Here is a 20072-nt window from a genome sequence, read left to right as displayed (position 1 = left end):
CAAAACCTGAATCATTATGGCCCCTTTGCATCGTAGAGGCGAGTCTGAGATGAGTGTGCTTGCATTAATGTGATAACAAAGATGATCATCTGTAAACTGAGCTACTCTTCGAATGAGGAATCTGCTACTATTAGTTTTTAAGTGTGCAATTTGTTGCCTCGCCTGGTATTTAGAGCTCAAGAGCGGCACAGAGCAGAGCAGAGGACAGATAACAGCCGTGCCCCTCTCTGAGCCGTGAGGCCTAATTATTACTGGCACTGACTGTTTTCTTCAGCCTCCTGGCAGCTCTGTTTAGTGACAACAATGGGCCTTATCTGCTAACACAGGCTGACATCCAGCTCTTCGACAGGCCATTTCCCCTCTGCTCCCCACGCCTGTGCGCTGCCGGGAAGGAAAATGGTCTCGGTTCAGATTGAGATGTGAAGCGCTCGGGAATGATGTCTTCCAATGAGATGAATGAGATATTAAAGAATCAGCTTTCTCCTTTACTTTCTCCTACGCAGCTGATTGACTCTCCTTATAAACTGACCACACACCCAGCTGTGTGGTCAGGCATGCAAGCAATTCAGTTCAGTTCACAACAGCAGTCGTCTCAAAGTGCTTTAAATTGTAGGGTAAAGAATGTACAATAACAACCGCCTTGGCGACAGTGGAAAGGAAAAACTCCATTTTAACAGGAAGAAACTTCCAGCAGAGCTAAGTTCAAGGAGGGGCAACCATTTGACTAGTTGGGGGTGAGGAGAGGGAGAAGAGACAAGCTGTGGAAGAGAGGCAGAGATTAAAAATAACTAAGGATTAAAAAACAAAAAATAAGGTCCACGTGTCAGTTTCAAGTCAGTTCACAGCTACACCTGCTAAATTGTATGATGACTGTTTGCGGTAAGTAACACAGTCACAACTCTACATGCAATGTTATGCAAGGTGAACATTTTCAGTAAGCCAGTAAGCGGTGGGATCCTGGAGTCTTTGACAGATAACACTCAATAATCTTCACCTTATCATTTTAAGGACTTTAATACAAGACATGTGATGTGTTCAAGATATTCTAGCTTCTTCACAAACACACAGCTGATCTTCTGTTGTAAACCTCAAACCAGTGGATGAGCTTATTTCCAAGCACTGTCAAGTGACTTCTTTTGAAGTAAAACATGAAACAGAGCTATTGATCTAATAATAAAAACAAAAAAGAAAAAAAAACTGGGCCACGGGTGCACGTCAGCCATCAATAATGCACAGGGTTGGCATTTGGTTTGTTTTGCTGTTGCCCTGCCATCAGTGAAGCATCGCTGCTCTTCCTGCAGCTGAGGAAGCAGCGGTGGTTTAACACAGCGGAGGTCTGTGAGGACATGAGCAGCATGAGGGGAAATGAGGGGTAACTGATTATCACAGATCTGGACATGTAATTTTTTCATGACATTCTGTGCCGCCGAGCAATTATTTACATCATCAGATGTTTCTGACACGTAGCTCCCGGGTATTCTTGGAGATAAGGTTATTTTAAATCATTCAAGTGGAAATACTATAAGTAGCTTTCTGGTGTGGAAGGGGAATCTCCGCTGCTCGCGAAATAACCTTTGCTATCTCCCTTATTTTAATCTTTCAGTTCCAGAAGACGAAAGAGACGATCTGAGGGTTGGGCCCAGTGAGGGGGAGGACTAAAGAGGAGAGGAGGAGGAGACAGGAGTGAAAAAAGAAAACGGTGAAGCAGAGAGGAGGACAGACAGAGAGAGGAGGACCTGTGACAGTGACAGAAGACCTGAACCAGTATTTCTTTCTTTTTTTAATTCAAAAACATGGATTTAAGTTTGCTTCAAGTTATGGAGAGAGAGAGCATCCTGGAGGTTCTTCGGAGAGACAAACAGATGCGAGCAATCGAAGAGGACAGGATCAGGTGGGTCATTTCAAACCGTGTTAATAGGTGCTGGGATGAAATTGGATTTTTAGGGATGCTGGAAGGAGGCAGGGCCGACTGCTCTTATATTGATTATGTGAAAGCGAAAATATGATTCTTCTGAAAACAAAACCTGTTTCAGAGATGTTACCTGTTACGAATCTGAACTGTTAGTAGTTTCATACTTAACATACAGACATGAGTGTGATATCAGAAATTCATATTGTGCCATAAAATAAAGAAAGAACCTTCTTCTCACACGGGGACTTTAAATCTTGGTTTTTCTGCACCTGACACTTAATTCTGCTCAATAAAGTGTTTTAAACCTTGTTAAACTATGGTAACTTTGTGTTACGCTCTCAAAGAAACCCCATATGTCCCCATTGTCCCCATATAAGGGCATACTTTTTAAAAATCATACTGTTCTTTTGTTTTTATAGCCAGAAGAAATTAGCTTTTATCTGCTGGCTTTATGTTGAGTATCTATAACAGAGTGATGCATTTCTGAAGGATGTTTTAAAGATAAAAGTGTATGTACTAAATGTACTAAAAAACTGATCGTTACTGTCACAAGAGAATTGTCCGTGAAGCTCGCAGTTAAAGCTCTCTGTGGTTCTCCCTCTCCTCAGGAGGATGAAATACGACCTGCAGGAGCTCCGAAGGAAGGGTGCAAAGAGCTATGCCCGGCAGTACGGCGAGCGGACCTGCGCCCGCTGCCAGAGGCCGCTGGGAAAGTTCTGGAACTCTGGCGCAGTCTGCCGCGGCTGCAGCCACCGCATCTGCAACAAGTGTCGCGTGGGAGCAGCGATCTGGAAGTGCACGGTCTGTCACGCGTACAGGTAGGGAGGCCACCAGCGAGCCTGCTGTACAGAGGGTTGAAATGTGTGACTCAGCGAGACTCAAATCAAGCACTGAATGACTGTGCGTGTGTAAAGCCCAGCAGTGACTGACTGAAGGTTACTGTAACTGAGGCTCAAATCTCACACTTTCACTTTTACTCTGTTTGTGTACTGTTGAGAGAGCTCGTCGTTGTGCTGAACTATCCAATAAAATGGTTAAACAGTCCGTGGGAGATCAGAAAATGACATTAGAAATAAAAACCTGACCAAATCACTAGAAAATTATTTGATAATTCAATGATTTAGGACACTAATTTAATTGTGGATGGACTTCCCGCCTCCATAAAACGTTCCCCGTAACAGTATAAGATTCCCCTTCAAAGTAAAGGTGTTAGGGAATAGGGGACAGTGGACAGTGGACCAAACCACTAAGAGCCCCCCTAACTTCCCTAGATTTAGCTACACCCCTGTTAAACTGCACTTTCTCGAGTCAGCAGCTTCACGTAAAGACTGAAACCCCACTCCTCAGTTGCAGGAACATGATGTAAAGACTCACTTGCAGTTTAAAAGGCACTGATTACTACAAAAAAAGAGGAAATTGTGTCAAGGACACTAAAGCAACAAGACTGAAACAAATCACACAAGAGCCGACTAACCAAAGCAAGAGTAGAAGAACTCCAACTCCATAAAAATGTGAGTAATTATTCTGTTTAGCAGATTTATGAAGGAAATGATAATGAGTGAAAACCGATAATAACAAGGTCTGCGCTCAGACTAATTGATACCTACATTAAATCTACAACTTTAACATGAGTTTCAGGTCAAGAGTCGCTGTTTTAATTAATCGCCAACATTCCAGCTGTTTGGTAATCAACCACAAACTATTCTAATAACTTTTAAAGTGTCCTGAGTCTTATTTAAAATAGCTGTGACACTAATTAGCTTGTTAAGATGGGACGAGATATTTTAACACATCCTGTCACTTCTTTAAAACTTCCCCTTCCCTTCCCCTACATGAACTCTGTCGTAAATATTTGAAATATGCAGATAGCATCTCTGAAAAGTAAAATTTAGATTAGGTGTATTTCCTACACGTATTTGTGGCCTCTTCATTTTCAGTGTGGGTATTTTATATGTGTAAAAATGTGTCCAAGTTTATAGATGATTTGTTCTGAATACTGAGGGGGCATGTTTTCCTCCGAAACCTGCGCCTTGTTTTTCAGAAAAGGGTGTAACATGTTCTTTTACTACTTTAATTATCTGTGAAAGAACAAAGATACATTTGTCAAACTAAAGCTAAATTCAAAAGAGAAATGATGCTGCCGTTGTAGTTTTATTGATTGCAGCTGTCTTGTCATTTCTACCTGCTCATCACGGTGCTCTTCTTCTTCACAGGGATGTAAAAATCAAGTCCGGAGAATGGTTTCTAGAAGAAAAGTCAAAGAAATTTCCAGTCACCACAGGTTTGTATGCAAAACCCAAACTGCATGCATACACATAGGGTGTGATTTGCAGGGCGTGGGGGTAACTTCCCCCATCTCTGGTCTGCACATCCTCTGCTAAATAATTTTTTTTATCCCCGGCTCTGATTTTTAGCGCTACATCTTCAGACAGTGTGCAGGGCAAACAACAATCAAATCCGAAATTCAGTTTGAGTGTCAGAGCAGCAGAGATGCCACGATCCTGTTCTGCGTTATTTCATTACACTCCAGAACACTGTCGTTTCAACATAAAACTAAAGCTAACTAAATAAAAGAGAAATAAAAAAGGGCCCAGAGGAGTCAAAAAAAATCCTAATAACATTATTATTGAGTATCAAACACAGGAATGATCATTGACCCAACCTGCAGCTTCTTATTCCAACTTGTTGGCTTGCAATTATGAACTGGGACTGCTGTCTCACATCCCTAAGAGACTAAGGAAGTTATGAGTACACTTGCTGCCTTTGCAACTGATAGAGATAGAGTCTGCTCGTCCGACAGCAACCCTCCAGATAGAGTTTAACATGACCGTCAATCACAAGTTAGAGCTCACGGCTCTGATGTTCAGTAAACAGCACAGGTCGCCTCCTTGAGTTACAATTCTGAGAACGTTAATTTAAAAAGGGAGAGATTAAAATATTCTCATGGTTATCATATGTTCTGAACTTGTTCATAATTATTCTGTGGACATTAAACTGGCAGCAGCTGTAAATAAGTATACAGGATCGCTTGCATGCTGCATACACAGCTGCTTTTCCTTTTTTAAATATAAATCATTATTCAATATTAATGCACGCTTGTTCAGCTACACTGACTCATAAAATATGAATGAACGCAGTTGTTTTATGTTGCTGGCTTTATGTGTTCAGTTCATAGTGTGGCTAGGCATCATAACACTTAACTATTAAGGATATTTAAATGGTTTTCTGTTCCTTCCTGATGTCCTTTCAGACAAATATGAGACGGTTGGGGAGAAACTATTGAAGACCTACAATGTGCTGAGGTATTATTTACCTTCTAAGTGTTTATTTTTCTACATCAGGTTAAGTCTCTGTCCTGATGTGGTTGTAAAATTAAATTTTTTGACTCGTGTATCTTCGCAGTCATATATCCATTGTGCCTCCCACTCCTCCACCTCACTTGGATTATCACTTCCTGAGCAGATCTGGGGTAAAGTATTATTTTCTTTTTCCATTTTTTTTACAAGTTAAAATTAAACATGTATAAAGTGATTAATCATTATTATTGTTTTTAATCTGCAGGATTGGAAAAACTCAAAGCCTTTCACCAAATCTGTGGAAAATCTAATGGTTTCCTTCACGAGTCACATTAAAAGTAAGTCGTTGTTCAACCTCAGCGCGGCGGTCAGCATTCCCAGGATCAGTAATTCTTTACTTCTTAATAACAGAAAGTGCAACACACAACAGGTACTCTCAGTGTGCAGTTGTGAGAAATTGGTTGCTTCGAAATTAGTAGCATCACTTCCTGTGGATGTTATCAAACACACTCTGATCATGAGCTCAATATACGCACTGTAATAACCACAAAGGAAATTCACCAGAGATAATTTAGAAAAAAAAAAGCCTTGTGAGCTCATGACACCTACTGCATCAGCAAAAGAGGCTTTAGATGATGCAGGAGATAACACCGCCACGCACGCACAGCTCTTTGAGCAGCGTTGTTTGTCCGAGCACAGGATGCACCTCTTCGTTAAATTTGTTTTCCAGTAAACAGGCATTTACTGGGTTGTGCTTTTCTTACATTTCCCTTTGCAGAGATTTCCAATTCTCAAAACGACGTCCGTGAAGATCTGCTGAAAGTCGACAACAGATGGAGAGGCTCGAGCTTCACCTACTCCACCCAAAAGAGCCTGTCCGACACAGACATAAACAAATCGAGCACGGTAGGTCGAACGCATCAGTCACTGAACTCCTCGAGTTTGTAGTAGTAGTGCTGCTTCTGCTGCAAGTGAAAGTGTTTTTGCAGAGCACATATTTGGGCCTGAGAGTCTAAGCGGGGAATAACAGAAAAGGCCGTGAACTGATTCAGGGCCTTTAGCAGCACCTGCTGGTGATGACAGGGAATAACATCAGCAACCTCAAATCTGAGAGAGAGTGCGACTTTTTGCTTTTTGTGCCTAAACTGCTCCTTGATGTTTTCTAGTTTTATATCATATGAAAATGTTCAGAAGCAGAGTAAAGAAAATGACTCTCTTTCTTTGTGCAGCTCTTCAAAGTCCCAAGTCTTCCAAACCTGTTCAAGAAAAGCAAAGACAGCGACCAGGAGGGCTCCTCCACCGGGGCAGAGGACGAGACTTCATTCGGTTCTGAGTTCTCTGGAGGAAAGAGAGTAAGTCACAGCTCATTTTCATTAAAAAAAAATTAAAATAAAATCCCCAAACAACATCCGGTGGTTGAAATATTCAGAAATAACAGCCCTGATCACAAAATCCCCTCTTATAATTATCCTCTCTCACACCTCTCTCATCCTTTTCCTCTGAAGTGTAAAATTGATGCTATAACCTGTATTTGGTTCCCTCAGGGCAGCTGCAGCAGCACCAGCACAGAGTTGGGCTTTGAGAGCGTTTCTGTGACCGGAGAACTGGAGCTGGCTCTGGCCTTCAACACCAACACCTCCCGTCTGGAGATCACAGTCGGCGCCTGCAGAAACCTGTCCTACGGAGACAGCAAGAAGAGGAAGTGTCACCCGTAAGGACACGTTTGATGTCACTCTGTGCAACACAAAGAGGCAGACTGCAATTCCTGTGGTTTTCCATCAAAGCTTCAACAGCATTTTTGATTTTTTGATTTTGTATTCTGCTGCACAGATACGTGAAAATCTACGTGCTGCCGGACAAGAGCTGCAAACTGAAGACGTCAGTGAAGAAGAACACGACTGATCCGGTTTACAATGAAGTTTTGAAGGTAAAAACCTCTTCAGCTATTTTTGGATGTCTCTATGTGTCATCAGTTTAATAAAACTTGCAGTATGCACATATGCATGCTCATGACTTATGGCAACAAAATTATAGATTTCATGGGCAGTAAATTCTTCCTTTGAAAGTTTTTTATCTGGTGCATCAAAAATATGATCTACTCTGAGATGCCATCATAGTCTGTATATAAAAGATGGACATAGCCACTGTGACATCGCTCAGTAATTGATGTAAAGTCCTGCTGTGAAGACTTGAGCTGAGCCTTTTCACTACAGTCATCTGGGTGTTTTAAAGCCAGAAATAAAGAGCAAGGAGTTAAAACTGGGGGACACTCCATGGTACCCCGGCTATCTCCCTTTCTGACTCTGATTCAATTTTACAAAAATAATATCATCCCCTGTTCTATAACACTCAAAACTAGGCCCTGAGACCATAAAGTTATCAGAAAAATTTCTACACAGCAGAACGTTTTTTTTTTTTTTTAAACCAAAGAAGACTTAAAATCAGCATCCATCTTTTATATACAGTTTGTTTGTTTTGCGATTGGGTTTTTATATATACAGTCTACACAACACTACCAGAAGGCCAGCACAAGGACTTTTACCTGCACTCATGTGCTTAATCAGTGTTTAAAGAAAACATTTTAATAAATGTTGTAAACGTAAACAGCATTCACTAAAATTAAAATGTTTTTCACAGTATGGCATACAGCGCAACATGCTCATTGGAAAGAGGCTACAGGCGACTGTGTGGCATTCAGGTACCCTGAAAAGGAAAGTTTTTCTTGGTGAAGTCCTCATCCCTTTGGACGGCTGGAGATTTGAAGACAAGGCATTCCAGTGCTTTAACTGGTATCCACTGTGTCCGAAGGTAAAACGGAGCACGGCAGAAAAGATTCGTTTATTTATGCTGAAGACTTTTGCCAGTACGGCTGATATGGAAGTGGTTTTCTATAAAATCTCCTTCCTGTGTCCTTCAGCCTGAAAGACAAAACGGAGGTGCTGCGGATCAGGAGTGAGGAGAACTGCTGGCCGGAGTCAAGGTGAGTTTGTAGCTTGCTTAAATGTCTGTCTATCGTTTTGTTTTCGTCAGGCTTGTGTAGTTCATGTGTTTTTTAGTTCATACGTAGTAGGTGGTGTAGTACGAGTGGGACGATGATTCTGAAAGCTGTACTTTACAAGGTGTATGTACGTGAGTTTGAGGTCACATAGTCGAGCACAGGTGTAAACCTACCAGATCAGCTGATCTGTGCCACCTGATACCTTTTTATTCATTTAAATTGGCAAATCAAATCATATAGGGCGATATTAAAGCTGCTTTGGCCTGCAAACCACTTTGCAACCCACTTACACTCACACCTACACTCATCTCTGCCAGAGTGTCCCCAGAACAAATATTTTAATATATGTCAAATATAAATGATTCAATATCAAAATAAAAGTTTTCTTCTGACTAAAGGTTACTTTATTTTCTAGTGATATAGTCTTTTTCGAAATCCTCCAGGTGGTTTTCTTTTTTTTTTCTGGTGTGGTTATCAAGTGGGCTGAGGTGTGAGTTATGAAAACCACCATTTCAAGAGAACGTCATCAACACTTTTCAGAAAAGGCTGGTCAAGGTCTACTAATAAAAAATGAAATAAAATAAGTAAAAAATTAAATTTTTTTATTTAAGTGAGCTGAAATTGTGTTTAAAATAATTTTTAAAGGCACATTTCAAGAGACTTAACCTTTTAGGTTCATTCATTTCGGCACTAGGGGTCAGGAGAGGATCTGTTTTGGATACCTTGTGTTGTCCTTTAAGGTAAACTGGGCCACATAGCAATGATCCACTAACCGTCCTTCACACCTTCCCATTAATGTAAACATGACTCAGAGTGTAAATACACCTCATGGTGGCCCTGTGTGTCTCCTTGTGTGCGCAGGCCTCAGAGGTGTGCTATGTGTGTTCTGGTGTGTGACTTTTTGAACACAAGTGTAATTGTTCAACATTGTTCAACAAGCATGAGGGAGTGTTTACATAACTCGTGTGTTTGTGTATGTACCTGTGTCATTTAGGCGTCTGACTGGGAGCCAGCAGAGAGCTCGTCCACAAGACGCCCATTTCTAAAAAAAAAAAAAAAAAGGGAGACTGAAGTCCTCCACTGCTGCTCGTCCAGGACGTCACTCTGAACTTGGGCCTGTGGGATCAAAGCACCTCCTGCCTCTCTGAGGCACCATAATGGGGACTTGAATGGACCAATAATAGCAGAGATTCACTTCTGAACGTCCTCTGTGGAAACACTTTAATGCCGCCTGTGAAGCATCTACAATCGTTATGAATGTATACACCACCTCAAGCAAAGCAGTTGTGATTAATTAATAGATTTTTTGCATTATAGAACAGACTATAAAAAAAATCTATTGCTTTATAGAAATATTATTTATGCTTGTTATATTTATTTAGCTTTCTGTTTCTTTCGTCTTCTTCTTCTTTTTTCATCTGCTAAGCTCCTTGAAACTTGAAAAAAATCAAGTTACAGTCTATAACCATCGGCTCCAAGTCTGTTTAATAATTACTTCATAATATCCTGTGCTGCAGTTTTAAGCTAAAGAAAGATTGGATAAGCCAGCTTCCTGATGGAGGTTGTACCTAACATACCGACATATTTGTTTATTAACTGCTTGTGGATGCTTCATAGTTGTAGACGGTTAGCACGTACAATTTTACTACTTTATAAATCTTAAACAGTTAAAGTGATGCCACTTCCGTTCAAGGCCTCTCTGCTGACATTCGTGGATCCGTTCAGACCCATTTTCCTCCTTAATGCGATGTTCTTCTGTCAGAGGAGAGCAGCAACAAAACGTCCATGCAAATAAAATTAGTGGAAGAGACGCTAAGCTAACGTTACTGACAAATGAAATCTGGAGCCACACCCGGCGGTGGAGCGGAAGCGGTTTGAGTCGCTTCAGACACACACACACAGACACACCACACAGCGGCTCTCCGAGTACAAAGACACGTTTCTTGTCTCTGTGGACGCGGCGTGTGAAAGCAGAAGAAGAAGAAGAGAAGGAATAAGGCGGTTTCTGTGCTGGGAGCAGTGATGTCACTGACCTGGAATTCTGTTGACTCCGCGTTCTCCCGGCTCACCATGGCAACAGGAGGCTCACCAGGTTAAGCGTGACGTCAGCTCGCCTGCGTCAACAGGTGGAGAAATTGACGCCAGCAGCGGCACAGGCCGCATACAGACTCATTGTATTTATTTATTTATTTATTTATTTTTGTTTACATCCAGCACTATAAGACGCTCAGTTAGCATTCAACTATTTACAGTGTATGTGTAGTACAGCTGTCAGATAATAAGTCAATCAGCTTCCACGTGCATGTGTGTTTTCGTTTTTTGTCATTTTATTTATTTTTCTGGCACACTGAATTGCTTTTGTAAAAATAAAAGTATCTGAATATGAATCAAAAAAACGTGAGAGACTCCTGACATGCTGATATTATAAATATAAAACTCTACTTTTTGGAAAGCATTTAGCTGTAACCAGTGTGTCTGACTTCAATTTAGAGCTCATCTTGAAAGGAAATTTCTGCATCAAGTTTCATTTTCAATTCACTGAACATCTAGTGAGTTCTTTTATTCAAAACCACAAACATCAATCTCACAACATCCCAAGCCAGAACCAGTCTCAAGTCCATGGACTACCCGGGACTACCTTTTCATACAGTTTGGCTTTATAATGCCCTGACAAACCTAAGATCATCAGCGCCCAGCATTCGTTGTTTGGGAGAACATGAAAGTTGGTACAACCTCCAAGGCAATCCATCCTGTCATCCTGGTCTGTCTTTAACACTGTAAACCCAGAACAATGACAGAACGACCAGAAAATTCTAATATTTTTTTGAAAATTGATTTTATTGAACCTCCTGACAAATATATATATTTATATTAATTTGCATATATGAGTTTTAATTTGTATCAAATATGATACACTTGGCTTTACATGGTTAAACCCACCTGGGCTAGCGAGGCTAAGACTCAGAAGCATAAGGCAAACCCATTAAAACATCCCGGTCCAGAAAGCATGAGGACAGAAGTGTCTACTTACTTTGAAATATATATTTTACAAAGTACACACAGACATGTAATCAGTTTTTTTTTAATTGCCAAATTCTTAAACACCTCATTATAAAATCCTGTTCATATACAAAGTCCAGTAGAGCTGGGAGTCAGTAAATACTAATAAATGTCCAGAGAGGAGAACATGAGACTTGGTTTTATGTAATATGGGTCAGTCCATGAAACTCTGGAGATGTAACACAAACAAAAAAAAACCCCAAAGGTTTTCAGAATTGCATCTTATTGTTGTTGTTTTTTGTTTTTGTTTTTTTGGTGACTAAGCACCTTGGCTGAGAAGTGTCAAGCAGCTGTGTGGAACTGACCCCTGCAGAGGGGCGACCAAAGGCTACTTTACAGTGTGAAAATGTTCATTTCTCACTCTGCAGCGACATGACACGGAACAGACAGAAACAGAAATATTAAACCTGCTCTCAAGAAAACGATGCATCGCTGTTCTGTGAACTGCATGGCAAAAAACCAATAATAATAATGTTATTAATAATAATAACAATAATGATAATGATAAAAGTACCTAGATATCTAGAGATCTTCTGACGTGATTTTAATAGCATGCAGCTGAATATAATTCCTACGGTAAAAAATAATAATTTACTATTAATATTTCTTTAATTTATTGATCTAAAGGAAAACATATGGAACATAAGACTGTTATTGTTTGGTCAATATATAAAATCTTTAAAACATATTGAATGTTTTGTTATCAAAAGATAGCAAAAATATACAAACCAAAATGAAATACCCTTTTTAAATGTCCCATATACAGTATAAATATCCAACTAGGCATGATTTTTTTAACCTACAGAATAGCATTAAACATAAATGGAAGTGTTCAAATATGATGGAAAAAAAACTATTTTTCTTCTCGTTCCCCCTTTCTGAGTGGTCGCCATGAACAACAAACGGTCCTCCATCAAAAATAAGCAAAGCTTGTACTATATTCTCTCTGTGCGCATCATAAAATACTAAAATAATTTGGCTAATCCCCCTACTTCATCCCACCTCTAAAAACAGATGACTATTTTTGGTCTGAATTGCTCAAATTACACAATTAAATACACAAACGGGAAATGAAACACTAAGTAGAGACAAAAGGGAAAGTTTTTGGCACTAATATTTCTTCAGAGGGTTTGCAAAGCCCTGCATCCAGCAGGGCACTCATGACAGCAGGAGTTTCTCTCTCTCTGTAGTGATGCTTCTGCTCTGCTTATACTGCTTCAATTCAGTCTGCAGCAGTGTGTTAAACATGTCCGGGTTTGGTTGTGTGTTGATCTGGCAGTCGAAGAGCAAGATATGTAGTGACCATTCAGAAAGGGTACGTTTTCCGAGGGCTCCTTATAAGGCTTCGAACTCATCGATCCTCTGCTTGGTGTTGCCCTGCCTGATCTGTCGCAGAGTCTTGTATTTGTCTCGGCCAGCCCGCACGTTCTCACTGTGGAGGAGGTCGTTGGCGGTATTCTTGGATTCATCACGTGCCTGAGCCAGCTCTGAGGTCAGGGCCTGAGGGTGGAGGAAAGGAAGAAGAATGAGATCTGAGGGCAAAAACCAACAATGCCGCCTCTTATACAATTCCATGAATGAGTCACCGTGTCCATTTTAGCTCACTATAGCCTCGAACTTTATACCCCCCAAAGACGTATGTGTTAATCAGTCTTTAACCTTCCATCTAGCAAATGCACATCTTGTTTGTTACCTCCTACACAAAACAGTAGTTTGGAAACTCAGTTTCTGCATTTACACGTGAATGAGGACAACAAAGATTTTTCCCTCTTTTTTTGCCATGAGACATCAACATCTTTGTATGATTAGAGTTCTATCAAGAGTTCTATCAATGTGTGTTGCTTTAACGATAAACATTTTCTGTTTTTTTCTTTTCTTTATAAAAACACCAGTGTATGTGACGATGTAGCCTAAATTGCATACAGTGTTTCCAGCAGTGATCATTTGTCCAAGCTGTCTCCTGCTGTTTGACACGTGTGAGAAAGGACGACTTGTCCTGATCTGATTCTCCTGACACTTTCTGAAGTTCATGGCTGAAAACAGGCTGTGACGACATTCCTGTAAAATCACTACAGTTTGCTTGATCACTTCTAGATTGGTCCATTAAAAAAATGAAAAAAGGGCTTGAATATATTCTTCAGCCCTGAGAATTTTACACCATTATCTCCTGTAATTATTAAGTTAAACTTGGCTCAAAAATCAAATACATTTCCACGCATCTGCAAGAGATTTGGAAAAATTTCTCAGCAGATTCAAAATTTTCTTCCAAACTCTTGTAGTTTTCCCATTAAAAACAATATGACTATTAGAAACAGAAAATATATATTGGTCTGCGGCAGTTTCTGTGGCGGGGACCTGAGAGCTGACTTTATATAAAGTAGTGAGTTTTTGCTCTCCACACAGGAAGCGACTATCAACTGGGCAATCAGCGATAACAGAAAGTCAATGACATATCTAGCAACTTGAAGCAATGACGGGTGAAATACCCTCTGGCCATGTGAAGTTTTCGCAACTTCTAGATGCGCACTTCAAGTTAATATTGATGTGAGGGAAGCAAAGGATGCTGTTAACTGTCATATGGTATGGCGTGGTAAATGCCTTGACAACCAGAGCCCGACCAACTGTCTAAGCAATGCGTGATGAGCAGTTCACTTCCTGCATAGATGCCCCTCATTTCTGAACGCAGCTTTGAGATAGGGTACAGGGCGATCAGGTGACTGAGCTGGTCTCCAACATCAAGTTCACACATTCAAAGGTACCGCTGATTTCAACTTCCTGATGTTATAGTCTAGTATACTTATAGTCTAGTATAGAAAATCGAGCCAGAGCTCAACAGCTTCGGTTCTACGTGAAGGTCAAAAGAGAAGTGAGAACAGGATGAATGCGGTGCAGAAACTTGTAATCTTTCAAGTTTAACTGAAACTACAGCCGTGAACTGGCTTTTACAGAATGTAGTGCTATTCTAGTCTTATGGACTGCAAAAATTGCTTTGGTGTTAATAGTGTTTAAGTTAGATCAAGGCTTCAATGAGAACTCTGATGCATTCAATAACACCAGGCCCTTCTGTGCTTTCACAGCCAAACTGTTTGTTCCAGTTAAACTCTTCTCTGTCTAGGCTTGTTTCAAGCTGTCAGCTGATTCGGACTAAGATTACCTGAGGAGGAAGTTCTATTTCTAAATCTGTCTGTACAGATCTTCTATCCTAATGTTGGGTAACACAGTAACAGATAAGCATGAAAGCAGGTAATTCTTCCTGATTATTTAACTGAATTGCAGCAACCACACATGCAGCACTGTTTTTGTCTGCTATCATTAACACCTCAGATATAGGTGTTAGTGTACCATCACTCTCGCCAATGACTGATTGTGTGAGGTGCTAGTTTTCACCTTCAGCTGTTTCTGGACGCGCTCGTTCTTCTCTGCCTCAGTCAGGCGGTCCTCCTCGTTGCGGTGGTCGTTGATGCCGTCCACGTGCAGGTCGGCGCTGTGCATGCTGGTGTTGTCGTCACTGTTGTCGTCCATGAGGTGGTCGTACATGGGAGGAGGTGGCGGCGGCAGAGGTGTCGTCATCACATTGTGCAGCTCCTCCTTGGTTTTAATCAGATCGTCCTGGGCCTCACGGGCCTGGTGATGACAGAGAAGATCAGTCAGCTCAAAATCAACGCTAGAGAATTTCTAACTGCAAATAGAAGTTCTGCAATAATTTAATTCAGTTCTTGTTTCAGACAGAAACAGCTGAGTGAGCCTGAGTAAACTGCACTGTGGTCACGTTAAAGCTCTCACCCTGAGCTGCCATGAGTTGGCCTCCTCCTCCTTGCGTTTCTTAGCCTCCTCGAGCAGGCTGATCTTTGCTGTGTGCTCTGCCAGCTCAGCAGCCTGATACACACACACACACAAAAAAACAAGAAATAAAAGAAACGTATTATTTTATACAGAAGGGCAAATAAAGACTCTTGTAGCATCCAGAAAAAATACATCTCATTTTGTTCCTTATACTACTACTATACTACTTCTATGTCTACACTTCAAGAGACTAGAACCTTCTCCTTCTAATGAGAAACTAATCTAACAGATCACAGTTGTTGTTTCAAAGCATTTCAAAGAGTTTCCAGAAATAAATATAGGCAGCTTGATTTATTATAAGTGTCATATTAAATGACCTTTTTTCCCTGTTATATTTTTACTTCTCCTCCCAAAAATAAAAAAAACTTTGTTAATCAGATTTAAAATTTTCTGTAAGAATTTAATTTTAATGTTAGTTTAAACCTTCCTTTGATCTTTCACTTGTTTGATATTTTTAGCTTTAAGCCTCAGTATGCATTAAAAAATATAAAATATATATATTAAAAAATTCTAAAGAGTCACAAAGAAAACAGGTAGATTTAAAACTACATTTGATTACTAATTCAGAAAATATGACTGGAAACCAGTGTAAAAACTGTAATAGTTCATTTTTGGATTATTGCAAACTGCCGGCATCATTAAAAAAAAAGAAATAAAGAAACAGGAAGCAGCTGTCACTGTGAGGAGGCATCTTAATTAAACCTAACCAGACCGTGTAGCCTCTGTGGGTGTTGTGGTACATTCCTTCTCACAACTACAACAATGTCAACGGCTTGTCTTTCACCACACTGAAGTATACCCTGCTCAGCATTAAATGCCACGCCTTCTCTAGCTGTTCAGTGGGTGTAGGCTGCCTCCAGCAAGCCATGAAATTATGTGAAAGGTGCTCGACTGGAAAATGAAGTTAGTGAAAATACTATCATTAATGAGATAAGTGGGTTCAAACAAGTTCGTATCAATGCTCTCACACGTCTTCTGTGAGCGGAAGCTGCACATGGACTTAATCCATTACAAATGTCTTAATGGGGTTTAAGTAAAGAGGGCATCACAGCAGGTGTCTCACTAATAAAACTGTGTCTGGTGCCTGAATGTGGAGTAGGAACCACAGCTTTTCATGTCAGGACAGTTGAACTGAAGCACAGTCTTGCAGGTGGTCCTGAGGGGCTGTTAGTCTGAGGCGCAGCGGTGTGGACCAGCTAGACACTACAAAATGCTTTTGTCTGGAGCAACAGTAGCCAGTCATCAGCACATGCCTGACAATAACCTGGACAAACAGCTGAGATCTCGGCAATAAAAGTGTGTGTGATAAATCTGTTTTTTCACTGTCACCATAATCTTACAATGAAATAAGCAATTTTAGCCTCCTTCCTTCTCCTGTTCAGGCAGCTTTTTTCTGATTGGTTGCTCTTCCTGGTGTCAGACCTGTGTCTCTAAGATGACCATATAAGGAAGATCCCTTTTCTTTGATGTCACACATAGTCTGACCCTGAATTCCTGACTCCTTACTTTGCACACTGGCCTCAACATTAAAAAACAGTACACATGTTTATCATGAGCATCCACCTATGTAACAGTATTGAAATGAGAGGAAAATAAAGGGAAAAAAAAGACAGATTTAAAACACTGACCAGCTGCTCCTGACTCTTCTTCTGTTGCTCAGAGTGGCGGGCCAGCTCCTCTTTAGCCAGCAGGGCAGCCTGACGCTCTGCCTCCAGACGAGCTGCCTCCTCCTCTGCTCTCCTGCGCTCCTGCTCCAGCATCATGGCTCTTTGCAGCTGGTCTTGCAAATCTAACATGCAAAAAGAGGGGGGAACAAAAATATAATATTACACAAATACTTTATTTAAACGTGTAGATATTAATGTTCACATGTTTTTTTTTTTTCATTATTCTATGAGATAACAGAGCAGCAGTATATATCTGTATATTTGTTACTATTAACTGAGACCACCACCTAATAGCAATCTCTAAATAAGGAAGTTCAATAAAAAGTAAACCTGTCAGATGTCAAACATGTTTCCTGAATACCAACAAAGCTCTGCACCATGACTGTGTGAACGCTTTCTTATTTATAATGCTCCGGGTGTTTGATCAGCTGGAATTTAAATCATTTAACAACAAACACTGCAAATCAGAGCTAATTTACAACCAGACTGCTTCCGTAAGTCTTTTGTCTTTTGCTTTTATGACAAAACTGCAGAGAGTCCATTCCAAGACGTAGTTTTTGTTCCTCTGTTTTGAATACAGAGCCATATCTAATCAAAAAGACAATGACTACTAATAACTGTGCCTCATTCCGTGCTGCTTTTAGTGTTATTTTGGGGGTGGGGGGTTGCCTTTGATTAATCATTTAATTTACCCAACAAGTAAACTGAATGCACAACCTAATAACCTACTGTTACCTACCTGCATAACAACACGTACACACATATTCCAAGTATTTACACACACACACACACACACACACACACACACACACACACACACACACACACACACACACACACACACACACACACACAGCTTTCCCCTCGCCTCACCTTTCTCTGCCTTCTTGGTCTTCTCCTCAAACTGGTAGAGCCTCATCATCAGGTCCTGCTTCTCTTGCTCCATCTGCTCCTTTTCTTTCTCAATGGCCTCTCTCTTCTTCTTCTCATTCTCCAGCTGGGCTCTGCAGATAACACAAAGCAGCCGTGAGGACACAAACAGAACTGATATAGTTGATACATGGTTACTGCAAAAGGCACACACACAAACGTGGCATTTGGTGCATGTTTGCAAAAACTGCTCTATAACAGCTGGTGAAAACAACAAGATATTTAAATATAATTTATTTCACGCAGTCGTATTATACAGGTGATTTTAAGTTACACGACACTCACAAAGACTTGGCAAACTGAATGACTTCAGGGTTTATGAGAGCTATAAAAAGCTGGCATGAAATCAGCTGATAGAAGGATGTGAGCAGAGCCCTCAGTAACCAAGAATTTTACTCACAGCAATGAAATTATTGGCTTCAATTAATTTTTTAACTAATTGTTTGTCCACAAAATGTCCAAATAATTAATTAGTAACTTAGCAATTAACTTTTATATACTGGGTTATGATTAATTAATTATGATTCATTCTTAAACACCATTTTAGTCTCTTATAAACTCTTGGAAACCACTATAATTTTAAAATACTCCACAGCCGCACTTTGTTTGTCTCTCAGAAAACTTTATGTCAATATGCCTTAATCTTAAAAAACTGAACAGTTCATTTTCTCAAATTTGGGGTGAGTTATTCATCTCTATGTTCTCTGCTCTTAGTTAAACTTCATTTGACTCTCTTCACATCCTGCTCATGTCTCCTCCTGCTGCAGAAAAAAAATCTGATATCTCTCTGGGTTTGTTAATGTTTAAAGGGGACATGAAATGCTACACACATCAAAGCTAATATACACAATTGAGCACTGCTCTCAAAAACTGCCATAGATGTAACACTGTCTATGAAGCTGGATTTAAGAAATAAGTGCTTATAAAACATGTTTAGCGCCATCTTCTGTCTGCAGGAGGGAGCGTGACGTCATGTGGTTGGCTGGTTGCAATAGACTTACATTAGTTATTGTTAGCTACCTAGTGATAGAATCGATATTTCAGAGGAAAATAATGACACTAAAACTAAAAATCTGTTTAAGGGGATCACAGTTGTGTTGCTCTAAATAGAACAATGAGTTTTATGTTAAGAAACTGAGTCAATAGTGTCAATTTTCACTGTCTGTCTCTTTAGCAGTAACTGGCTGCTCGCTGTTTGGCTAGCTGCACTCAAACAGGAAAATCCAGCTGTTAGCCATAATATTTGGGTTTGTAAAGCACTTTATAAATGAATACTTAGTAAGGTAGTTTGTTTTAGTGTCGTTATTTTCAACTGAGTTATTGATTCTGTCACTAATGAGACTTACATTAGTTTATGTTAGCTATTACCGCAACCAACCAACCACATGACATCACGCTCCGCACAGACAGAAGATGGCGCTAAACATGGTTTTAAAACTTTAAGCATTTATTTCTTAAATTCAGCTTCACAGACAGTGTTACATCTATGTCAGTTTTTGAGAGCAGGGCTAACTGGTCTAAATTAGCCTTTATGTGTAGTGTCCACGTCCCTTTTAAATAAAGTTTCTTGAGGGACTCATTGCAAACCATCTTGTAATTGTGTTTGAACACCAGTCAACCTGATTACTGGACAGACTGCGGGCTACTATGCGAGAGCCTGAACTGATGATCTGATGGCTCTCTCTCTGGTATTCACTTTTGTTGTCTGTTCATGGTTGTCTGTGTTTGAACAGCTGTGTGGGACACAGTGAGCTGACAGCTGCTGTTGAGATCAGGGTCAACATCCATTCAGTTTCAGCTCAGCCAACACAGGAAGTACATTTCCTACACTTCACCGTTTTTGTAGTTGTTATATCAAACCTCTAATATTTTCTGCGCACCTCCCTTTTCTTTCCTCCCTGACCTCTGAATAAAAACTAATTAAAAAAATAAAAAGTGTACAGATTTATTAACTTTTTGCTCAAACTTTACTGCGCTCTAAAAACCCATTTTTAATGAGTACAGTTTATACCCATCAATAAACACTTAATAAACCCTAATGAAAAAAGTCAAAATAATATGTAATTTTTGTAAATGTATTAAAAATAAATTCATTTTAAATTTTACCTAAAAAAAGCATTAAAGTGCAAAAAAAGGAACCCTTTTTTAAAGTTACTATATTAATTTTCTTGTCAAACTGCAGAGAAATAAATTCAATACTGAACTATTAATCAAGTTACTGTGAAAATAATAACTGATAAGGGGTGTTAGTAACAGCTGCAGACGTGTTCTAATGTTGTGATTGATTGCTCATTGCTCATTTTTATTTACAGCTGACTCAATGAAAACACATCAGCTCTTATCAAAATCTCAGTGAATGGCATGAG

The 20072-nt window shown here is 39.9% G+C and overlaps 2 protein-coding genes across 2 annotated transcripts in view; one reads left to right on the top strand and one right to left on the bottom strand.

The window, feature by feature from the left end:
• The first annotated feature begins 1741 nt into the window (after positions 1 to 1741).
• sytl3 (synaptotagmin-like 3) lies at positions 1742 to 9568 on the top strand. Its single transcript, XM_063495024.1, has 13 exons — positions 1742 to 1891; positions 2521 to 2730; positions 4126 to 4193; positions 5163 to 5214; positions 5315 to 5381; positions 5474 to 5546; positions 5987 to 6114; positions 6438 to 6560; positions 6753 to 6919; positions 7039 to 7135; positions 7846 to 8016; positions 8126 to 8188; positions 9201 to 9568. The coding sequence occupies exons 1-12, from the start codon at positions 1794 to 1796 to the stop codon at positions 8162 to 8164; spliced, it is 1293 nt and encodes a 430-aa protein (XP_063351094.1). The 5' UTR covers positions 1742 to 1793; the 3' UTR covers positions 8165 to 8188; positions 9201 to 9568.
• A 1160-nt stretch (positions 9569 to 10728) lies between these two features.
• Positions 10729 to 20072, bottom strand: part of ezrb (ezrin b) — a 31758-nt gene continuing 22414 nt past the window's right edge. The window contains exons 10-14 of the mRNA XM_063495023.1: positions 17650 to 17780; positions 16738 to 16898; positions 15050 to 15142; positions 14654 to 14890; positions 10729 to 12766 (exon numbers count right to left, since the gene is read on the bottom strand). Coding sequence (XP_063351093.1) covers positions 12602 to 12766; positions 14654 to 14890; positions 15050 to 15142; positions 16738 to 16898; positions 17650 to 17780 — 787 coding nt within the window. The 3' untranslated portion in view covers positions 10729 to 12601. The remainder of the gene's footprint in view (positions 12767 to 14653; positions 14891 to 15049; positions 15143 to 16737; positions 16899 to 17649; positions 17781 to 20072) is intronic.

This window comes from Pelmatolapia mariae, linkage group LG15, assembly GCF_036321145.2.
Source record: "Pelmatolapia mariae isolate MD_Pm_ZW linkage group LG15, Pm_UMD_F_2, whole genome shotgun sequence".
NCBI classification, from domain to species: Eukaryota; Metazoa; Chordata; class Actinopteri; order Cichliformes; family Cichlidae; genus Pelmatolapia; species Pelmatolapia mariae.
The sequence above is the reverse complement of the archived record's forward strand: the minus strand, read 5'-3'. Positions and strand labels throughout refer to the sequence as shown.